At 43.0% G+C, this 10,385-nt stretch overlaps 2 protein-coding genes across 2 annotated transcripts in view; one reads left to right on the top strand and one right to left on the bottom strand.

The window, feature by feature from the left end:
• LOC135487483 (phospholipase D1-like) overlaps positions 1-10,385 on the top strand; it is a 78,140-nt gene that overhangs the window by 50,495 nt on the left and 17,260 nt on the right. The gene's annotated exons all lie outside the window — the stretch shown is intronic.
• Positions 5-9,388, bottom strand: LOC135487656 (streptococcal hemagglutinin-like). The gene is made up of 5 exons (XM_064771686.1): positions 9,334-9,388; positions 9,017-9,022; positions 8,434-8,748; positions 151-4,517; positions 5-49 (listed from the first exon to the last, which is right to left on the bottom strand). The coding sequence occupies exons 1-5, from the start codon at positions 9,386-9,388 to the stop codon at positions 5-7; spliced, it is 4,788 nt and encodes a 1,595-aa protein (XP_064627756.1).

Below are 10,385 nucleotides of genomic sequence, written 5' to 3'. Positions count from 1 at the left end.
TGATTTACTCAATGTTGGTGATTTTGAGGCCATTTGAGATGAGCTCATGCTTGGGGTGCCAGCAGCGAGTGATTTACTCACTGTCGGTGATGTTGAGGCCATTTGAGATGAGCTCATGCTTGGGGTGCCACCAGCCAGTGATTTACTCACTGTTGGTAATGTTGAGGCCATTTGAGATGAGCTCATGCTTGGGGTGCCACCAGCCAGTGATTTACTCACTGTTGGTGATGTTGGAACTATTTGAGATGAGCTCATGCTTGGGGTGTCACCAGCCAGTGATTTACTCACTGTTGGTGATGTTGAGGCTATTTGAGATGAGCTCATGCTTGGGGTGTCACCAGCCAGTGATTTACTCACTGTTGGTGATGTTGAGGCTATTTGAGATGAGCTCATGCTTGGGGTGTCACCAGCCAGTGATTTACTCACTGTTGGTGATGTTGAGGCTATTTGAGATGAGCTCATGCTTGGGGTGCCACCAGCCAGTGATTTACTCACTGTTGGTAATGTTGAGGCTATTTGAGATGAGCTCATGCTTGTGGTGCCACCAGCCAGTGATTTACTCACTGTTGGTGATGTTGAGGCTATTTGAGATGAGCTCATGCTTGGGGTGTCACCAGCCAATGATTTACTCACTGTTGGTGATTTTGATGCTATTTGAGATGAGCTCATACTTGGGGTGCCAACAGCCAGTGATTTACTCCCTGTTGGTGATGTTGAGGCTATTTGAGATGAGCTCATGCTTGGGATGCCACCAGCCAGTGATTTACTCACTGTTGGTGATGTTGAGGCCATTTCAGATGAGCTCATGCTAAGGGTGCCACCAGCCAGTGATTTACTCACTGTTGGTGATGTTGAGGCTATTTGAGATGAGCTCATGCTTGGGGTGCCACCAGCCAATGATTTACTCACTGTTGGTAATGTTGAGGCTATTTGAGATGAGCTCGTGCTTGGGGTGCCACCAGCCAGTGATTTACTCACTGTTGGTGATGTTGAGGCTATTTGAGATGAGCTCATGCTTGGGGTGTCACCAGCCAATGATTTACTCACTGTTGGTGATGTTGAGGCTATTTGAGATGAGCTCATGCTTGGGGTGCCAACAGCCAGTGATTTACTCACTGTTGGTGATGTTGAGGCTATTTGAGATGAGCTCATGCTTGGGGTTACACTAGACAGCGATGCGCTCACTGTTGGTGATGTTGAGGCCATTTGAGATGAGCTCATGCTTGGGGTGCCACCAGCCAGTGATTTACTCACGGTTGGTGATGTTGAGGCTATTTGAGATGAGCTCATACTTGAGGTGCCAACAGCCAGTGATTTACTCACTGTTGGTGATGTTGAGGCTATTTGAGATGAGCTCATGCTTTGGGTGTCACCAACCAGTGATTTACTCACTGTTGGTGATGTTGAGGCTATTTGAGATGAGCTCATACTTGGGGTTCCACTAGACAGCGATGCGCTCACTGTTGATGATGTTGAAACTATTTGAGATGCACTCATACTTGGGGCAACTGATGTCAATGATTCACTCACTGTTGGTGTTGCTGAGGCTATATGAGATGCACTTATACTTCCACTGGTCAGTGATACCGTGACTGTTGGTGATGTTGAAATTGTTTGGGATGGGCTAACAAATAGAGTTTTACCAACGGATTGTGACATTCTCACTGTGTGTAAGGTTGAATGTGTTTTAGATTCACTCACAGGTGGACTTGTACCAATGATAGTTGAGATACTCACTGTGGGTGAGATGAAAACTGTTGTAGATGCACTGATGGGAATTCCACCACTTAGTGATAGACTTGGTGATATTGAAATAGTTCGAGACACAATCACGTGTGGAGTTGTGCCAACAGTTGATGATACACTCTCTGTGGTTGAGGTATAAACTGTTTTAGATACACTTACAGGCTGGCGTGTACTGACAGTTGGTTGTATGCTAGATGTGGGTGATGTCACAACGGCTTCTGTAGCACTCACATGTGGAGTTTGAGCTATGCTAGGTGTAGGTGAGGTCGACATTGTATGAGATGCGCTCACGGGTGGACTTGTACCACCGCTCGGTGGTATGCTAGATGTGAGTGAGGTCACAAAAGATGTACTCATGTGGGGTCTTGTATCATCAGTTGGTGGTTCACTCGTTGTGGAGGATGTCACAATTGTTTGTGATGTTTTCATTGATGGAGTTGTACCTACAGATTGTGACATACTAGGTGTGGGTGAGGACACAATTGTTTGTGATGCACCCACATGTGGACTTGTACCAACAGTTGGTGGTGTACTAGGTGTGAATGAGGTCACAATTGTTTGTGACGCACTCGAAGGTGGACTTGTACCAACAGTTGGTTGTATGCTAGGTGTGTGTGAGGTCACAATTGTTTGAGACAGACTCACAGGTAGATTTGTATGAAGAGTTTTTGGTATGCTAGGTGTAGATGATGCCCCAATTGTTTTTGATGCACCCAGAGGTGGAGAGGTAGCTGCTAATATGCTAGATGTAGATGAGGTGGAAATTGTTTGAGATGCACTCACAAGTTGACTTGTACCAACAGTTGGTGATGCACTCAGAGGTGAAGATAAACTCTCTGTTTGAGATGCACTCACAGTTATTCTACTAACGGTTGGTAATTTACTCTCAGTAGATGATGAAACTGTCTGAGTGGCACCTACTGTATTGGTTGTTCCAAAACCTGGTGGTGTGAGCAATGTGCTAACAGTTAATGCTGTTGAAGGAGTCTTGAACTTGCTCTCAGTTAGTATTGAACTGACTGGCCGTTTAGTCACTTGTGTTGTGATGACCGTGGATGATGGTGAAAGTGTTTGTGAGGCATTCAACGTTGTACCAACAGTTGGTGATGTTGAAAGCATTTGAGTTGTACTAACAGTTGAAGCTGTACTAATCGTTAGTAATGTTGAGATACCTTGAGATTGAGTTGTACTAACAGTGGGTGATTCACTTATATGTAGTGGTGTTGAAACTGTTTGTGGTACGCTTGCAGTTTGGGATAGAGCAAGAGTTACAGATGTTTTTGATTGATATTTTGAAATGGTTTGTGCCAAGCTCTTAGATGGAGAAGAGGCCGCTGCTTTGGAGGTATGAGGAGTTGATCCTCCTATTTGAGAGGTAACAGAAAGTGGTGGTGTGCCTGTCGTTGGTGATGTTGAAGCAGTAGGTGTGCCAGGGACTGATTGTTGAGTTGTTGCAACAGATGGTGTGCCAGGGACTGATTGAGATGTTGCAACAGATGGAATGCCAGAGACCAATTGAGATGTTAAAACAGTTGGAATGCCAGAGACTGAATGAGATGTTGCAACAGTTGGTGAGCCAGAGACTGATTGAGATGTTTCAACAGTTGGTGAGCCAGAGACTGAATGAGATGTTGCAACAGTTGGTGAGCCAGAGACTGATTGAGATGTTGCAACAGTTGGTGAGCCAGAGACTGATTGAGATGTTGCAATAGTTGGAGTGCCAGAGACTGTCTGAGATGTTACAACAGTTGGAATGCCAGAGACTGAATGAGATGTTGCAACAGTTGGTGAGCCAGAGACTGATTGAGATGTTGCAACAGTTGGTGAGCCAGAGACTGAATGAGATGTTGCAACAGTTGGTGAGCCAGAGACTGATTGAGATGTTGCAACAGTTGGTGAGCCAGAGACTGAATGAGATGTTGCAACAGTTGGTGAGCCAGAGACTGATTGAGATGTTGCAATAGTTGGAGTGCCAGAGACTGTCTGAGATGTTACAACAGTTGGAATGCCAGAGACTGAATGAGATGTTGCAACAGTTGGTGAGCCAGAGACTGAATGAGATGTTGCAACAGTTGGAATACCAGAGACTGATTGAGATGTTGCAACAGTTGGTGAGCCAGAGACTGATTGAGATGTTGCAACAGTTGGTGAGCCAGAGACTGATTGAGATGTTGCAATAGTTGGAGTGCCAGAGGCTGTTTGAGATGTTGCAACAGTTGGAATGTCAGAGACTGAATGAGAGGTTGCAACAGTTGGAATGCTAGAGAAAGTTTGAGATGTTAAAACGGTTGGTGAGCCAGAGACTGATTGAGATGTTGCAATATTTGGAGTGCCAGAGACTGTCTGAGATGTTACAACAGTTGGAATGCCAGAGACTGAATGAGATGTTGCAGCAGTTGGTGAGCCAGAGACTGAATGAGATGTTGCAACAGTTGGTGAGCCAGAGACTGTTTGAGATGTTAAAACAGTTGGTGAGCCAGAGACCGATTGAGATGTTGCAATAGTTGGAGTGCCAGAGACTGATTGAGATGTTGCAACAGTTGGAATGCCAGAGACTGTTTGTGATGTTAAAACGGTTGGTGAGCCAGAGACTGATTGAGATGTTGCAACAGTTGGTATGCCAGAGACTGTTTGAGATGTTAAAACGGTTGGTGAGCCAGAGACTGATTGAGATGTTGCAATAGTTGGAGTGCCAGAGACTGTCTGAGATGGTGCAGCAGTTGGAATGCCAGAGACTGAATGAGATGTTGCAACAGTTGGAATGCCAGAGACTGAATGAGATGTTGCAACAGTTGGTGAGCCAGAAACTGATTGAGATGTTGCAATAGTTGGAGTGCGAGAGACTGGCTGAGATGTTAAAACGGTTGGTGAGCCAGAGACTGATTGAGATGTTACAGCAGTTGGAATGCCAGAGACTGTTTGAGATGTTAAAACGGTTCGTGAGCCAGAGACTGATTGAGATGTTGCAATAGTTGGAATACCAGAGGCTGAATGAGATGTTGCAACAGTTGGAATAGCAGAGACTCTTTGTGATGTTAAAACGGTTGGTGAGCCAGAGACTGATTGAGATATTGCAATAGTTGGAGTGCCAGAGACTGTCTGAGATGTTGCAACAGTTAGAATGCCAGAGACTGTTTGTGATGTAAAAACGGTTGGTGAGCCAGAGGCTGAATGAGATGTTGCAACAGTTGGAATAGCAGAGACTGTTTGTGATGTTAAAACGGTTGGTGAGCCAGAGACTGATTGAGATGTTGCAACAGTTGGAATGCCAGAGGCTGAATGAGATGTTGCAACAGTTGGAATACCAGAGACTGTTAGTGATGTTAAAACGGTTGGTGAGCCAGAGACTGATTGAGATGTTGCAACAGTTGGAATACCAGAGACTAATTGAGATGTTGCAACAGTTGGAATGCTAGAGACTGTTTGAGATGTTAAAACGGTTGGTGAGCCAGAGACCGATTGAGATGTTGCAACAGTTGGAATGCTAGAGACTGTTTGAGATGTTAAAACAGTTGGTGAGCCAGAGACTGATTGAGATGTTGCAACAGTTGGAATGCCAGAGACTGATTGAGATGTTGCAACAGTTGGAATACCAGAGACTAATTGAGATGTTGCAACAGTTGGAATGCGAGAGACTGTTTGAGATGTTAAAACGGTTGGTGAGCCAGAGACTGATTGTGATGTTGCAACAGTTGGAGTGCCAGAGACTGTTTGAGATGTTAAAACGGTTGGTGAGCCAGAGACTGATTGAGATGTTGCAACAGTTGGAATGCCAGAGGCTGAATGAGATGCTGCAACAGTTGGAATAGCAGAGACTGTTTGTGATGTTATAACGGTTGGTGAGCCAGAGACTGATTGAGATGTTGCAACAGTTGGAATACCAGAGACTGAATGAGATGTTGCAACAGTTGGAATAGCAGAGACTGTTTGTGATGTTAAAACGGTTGGTGAGCCAGAGACTGATTGAGATGTTGCAATAGTTGGAGTGCCAGAGACTGTCTGAGATGTTGCAACAGTTGGAATGCCAGAGACTGTTTGAGATGTTAAAACGGTTGGTGAGCCAGAGACTGATTGAGATGTTGCAATAGTTGGAGTGCGAGAGACTGTCTGAGATGTTGCAACAGTTGGAATGCTAGAGTCTGTTTGAGATGCTAAAAAAGTTGATGGCCCAATAACAGATAGAGATGTTAAAATGGCTGGTGTCCCAGTGATTGATGGAGATATTGACATTGTTGGTGTCCAACTGACTGATTGAGATGTTGGAACTGATTTGGAGGTGTATGCATTTACTGATTGAGTTGTTGAAATGGATGGTGTTATAGTAACTAATTGGGAGGTGGATAAAGTTGGTGTTGCAATCACCGTTTGGGATATCGAAATCGTTTGTGTTGCACTAATTGATTTAGAGCCTGAAACAGTTGGGTGGACACTAACTTGTTTGGAGATTGCTGTATTCACTGACTGCGAAGTTGAAACCATTTTTGTTGCATTGACTGATCGAGCAAGTGACACAGTTGGCATTGCAATCACAGATTTAGATGTGGAAACGGTCGGTGTTGCACCTGCTGATTGAGAAACTGATGATGCGCCGACTGGTTGGGAGGTTGAAGCAATCACTGTCTGATAGGTTGAAACACTTGGTGTGACCATCGCTGATTGAAATGGAGAAACCACTGATTGGGATGTTGAAAGAGCCAGAGAGGAAATAGCTGTTTGGGGGATTGAACCATTTGCTATTGTGCTGAATGAAGTTGGTGTTGCACTCATTTGTTGAGAGGTTAAAACAGTTGGTGACACACTGATAGGTTGGGAGGTAGATGCATTCACTAGAGGAGATGTTGATACTCGTTGTGTTGTTGTAACTGTTTGGGCTGATTGGAAGGTTGTTACTATTTGTGTTACACTCTTTGAATGAGGGTCATGAAGAGTAAGTGTTGTAGTTGCTGATTTCAAAATAGATTGACTTCCGCTCGCAAATTGAGAAGGAATTGTAGATGAAGAAGAGGAAAATTTCAGTGATGTTATTGCTAGGGTAGGCAATGACACATCAGATAAAGTAGTTCCTGATATGGCTGTTTTTGTTGGTGAAGTTGTTGTTGAAGTCAGAGATTTGTTTGGTGAAGTTGTTGCTGAGGTTAGAGATCTGGTTGATAAAGTTGTTGCTGAGGTTAGAGATTGGGTTGGTGAAGTTGTGGACAAAGTTGTTGCCGAGGTTAGAGATTTCAAGGTTGGCAAAGTTGTTGTGGTAGTGGGAAATATAGGTAATGAACTTCTTGTTGGAGTGAAAGGTACATTGTATGAAGTTCTTGTTAATGTAAGATGTGCAGTTGATAATGCTGTTGATACGGATGGAGGAACAATTTGGGACATTGTTGCTGGATGATTGTTAGGCAGAGTTGCTGAAATAGTTGTTGGAGAGGATGCTGTAAGTTGTGAAGTGATTGTTGTGAAAGATGAAAAGAGATATTGGGAAGTTGTAGCTGGAGGAGAAGACAGACCGGAAGAGATAGACTGGGAATTTGTTATCATTTTTGAGGAAGTGAGTGTAGTGGAGGAAGTTGATGTGAAGGAACTTGTTTTCGAGGAACTGGTTGTGGTGGTTATAGTGACAAATTGGGAAGTCACAGGTGGAACAGGAGACATAACTAGAAAGGAAGAGATATACTGGGAAGTTGTTACTATTCTTGAGGTAGAGAGTGTGATTGAGGAACTTCTCAAGGTGGTTTTAGATATTGATGAACTGGGTGTTAGTGACACTGTTGAGCTTGAAGGACAAACTGTTGCAGACTTTGTTATCATGAGTGGGTTTGTCTTTATTGGTGTTGTTGGTTGTGTTATGCTTGCCCAGGGATGTAATGTACCACACTCAGTCAAGTTAAAAGCCTTGTCACCTGGAACAGAATTGCAAAGCGGATATCAGAAAGATATCTGTTTGGCAGAAAAGCTAAAACTACATCTGATGATTTTAGCTTTTTAGAATCCATTTCTCTGCACTGTAGTGCTCAGTTGATTACAACAACTTTCCCTTCTATTTGGCACTGAAAATGACACTGGTTCCTAAGAAAGTAGGGTGACTTGGAGCGTTTACTTACCAGTGTACTTTATACTGTAACGGGTGCCCAAAGGTTTGTTACTCATGAATACCAATTTCACAATATCACGAAAAAGTGTTGAGTAGGTTGTAATGACATGATTGCTAGCAGCAGTCCCATTACATGCAATGTCCTTATGGAGATCACCATAGTCGTAGACAATTTGGACCATCTCGCTGCATATCGCATTCTGATCAACTTCATATAAAAACTCTGCTTGGAAATAGGTATAGTATGTTCCCATGAATAGGTGGTCTCGAAATATCACAGAGCAGGTGCAGTTCTTTTGGCTCTTGGTAGGATTGGCATTGACGACCGCATGGAAGCAAGTTTCCATTGGTGGCAGACCTGTGAAGTACATGTAGAAAAAAAGAAGAATTGACCATGAAGTTTTCTGATGTACTTGAATTCAAATAGTTAAAGAACAAAAAGTTGTTCAGAGTAATCCTGAAACTTCAATATGCCATCTTGTCCTCTGAATTTTATGTATCTAGGGTGTGAGGTGCAATATGGACCATAGCATGGTTGCCTTCCACAGAGTTAGCAAATGTGATATCTCGCTGAGAAGTACATGTAATGTGATTATTCCACTTACTGCAGTACGGCACATGACATTTCTCTGTGAACCTCTGCCTTGTCCCATTGTACGTTGTAAAGCACCATGGAGCAGCTTGGGATGGGTTCTTATAAATCTTCATCTCAGCTTTATCGTACAAGAACGGTTGCCGGCAGTAGTTCTCTGCTGCGCTATATGAACAATCTGGGTAGCTCTCCAAGGGATAGAGTCCCTTCTCTGTCTCGGTCATTTCATCCCAGCGAAGACAGTCGAAGTTGTTGGCAGTCTTTGCGACTGTCCCACTGTATCTGATGCCCTGAGGTGTCACCATGCACTCCTCATTCTGGACTGGACCTGAGGGCAATAGTTGGGAAAGGTTTGTGAAAAGGGTTGGAAATTGTGAAAATGATACACTACTACTGATGTAATGTAAATTTGACCATCTCAGATCAGATGAAAGTACCATGTGGCACTGGCCGGGCCTTGAACCCATGACCTTCCAGTACCAAGTTAGAAACTCTTCCATAGTGCCGCCACCCTTCCTGTACTTTGATTGGGTAATGCATGAATCAATGCATTATGAATTAGAGGTTGATATATCCAAAGTTGCCACAATACGTACTTGTGACTAGAAATACACAAGTAATGGTTTCACTCAAAGAAGTCAATTTGCTAGTACTTGTAACCATGTAATTGTTTTGTACAATAATTTATCTATATTTCACCATTCCAGACGTTTACACCTTCTAGGTGTTTTCTTGTTCTCAAATCTATGTTGTGTCAGTCATCATTGATTTCCATAGAAAACATAACATGCAGAGATTAGCATCTCCCCATTTTCCTTCCTGCGCAATTCAGGGCGAGCCCCCCCCCCCCCCCTCAACAAATGAATAGCCAAAGAAACTAGTTCTAAACACCTATGTTGGGTCATTCACTTACCAGTCAATATGAAAGCCAGCAGCACAAAAAGAAGCGACCAGTTCCATAAATCCATCTTTATTCTAGCTGCTCCTCATCAGAAGAATCCAGATTTGATCAGCCTGGGCCATTCTTTTACGAATTTGGTGATATTCCTTGAGGAATATTAATAACAAACAAACACGCCCAAATCGTGATGAAATTCATACACCTTGTACGGCAAGCCGAGAATATGTAAATCTCCTCGGCTTGCACGATCTCCCAACTTGCTTGGCTATTGTTTGGTTATTGTTCCTATTTGTCAGTTCCTTGTTTACGTGTATGGTTCTGTTGAGGCTACTCTACTGGGGCATGATTGAAAGAAATCTATCAACATATTGTTATGATTGATCCACAAGCTTTTCAAATGCATTAGGAAACTTAATTAGCCCAAATGCCCTTAACAAATTATTAGGCTGTTTCCTACCAAAAAAGTTTTATATTATCAATTGGCAAAATATCAAAATTCTGCTGTTTTTTAAGCATTTTTGTTCTTTTTTCTGGGAGGACTATCTCATATCAAAAAGGTCAACAGCTTTTTCTGTATGAGAAATTACAATTTGGTGGACACCTTGAGTATGTTTTGGGTGATCCCCATGCAGCGTAGAGTTCATGATATATTTTCATAACACATCTGGGATAAACAAATAGTGATATTTGTTATCTTAACAAAGTATCAGGTAGGGTCTTGTGGTCTCTGAGCTATTGTTTTCAATACTGTATCGAGGTATCGTTAGTGAAATAACTGTCGGGAGACCAAAAAGTTATTCTGTTCACTGGCAGTCATTCTGGGTGAATAACGTACGGAGGATGGTGCGATCACAGAGCCTTATTTAGGCCCTCAAAATTTGACATTGTGCTTGCCAAAACACAGTGACATGAACAAACACTTGCAGGTTATCCCTTGAAATAAGGGCAGATGAAGGTCTCTCCACATAAGCATTTCATGCTGTGTATTACCACTGCCTTGATGACTGTGGTTTATATTCCACTTGGAAATGAATAAGAAAACAACAAATTATAAGAAAACTCTT

Source organism: Lineus longissimus, chromosome 5 (genome assembly GCF_910592395.1).
Source record: "Lineus longissimus chromosome 5, tnLinLong1.2, whole genome shotgun sequence".
NCBI lineage: Eukaryota > Metazoa > Nemertea > Pilidiophora > Heteronemertea > Lineidae > Lineus > Lineus longissimus.
The sequence above is the reverse complement of the archived record's forward strand: the minus strand, read 5'-3'. Positions and strand labels throughout refer to the sequence as shown.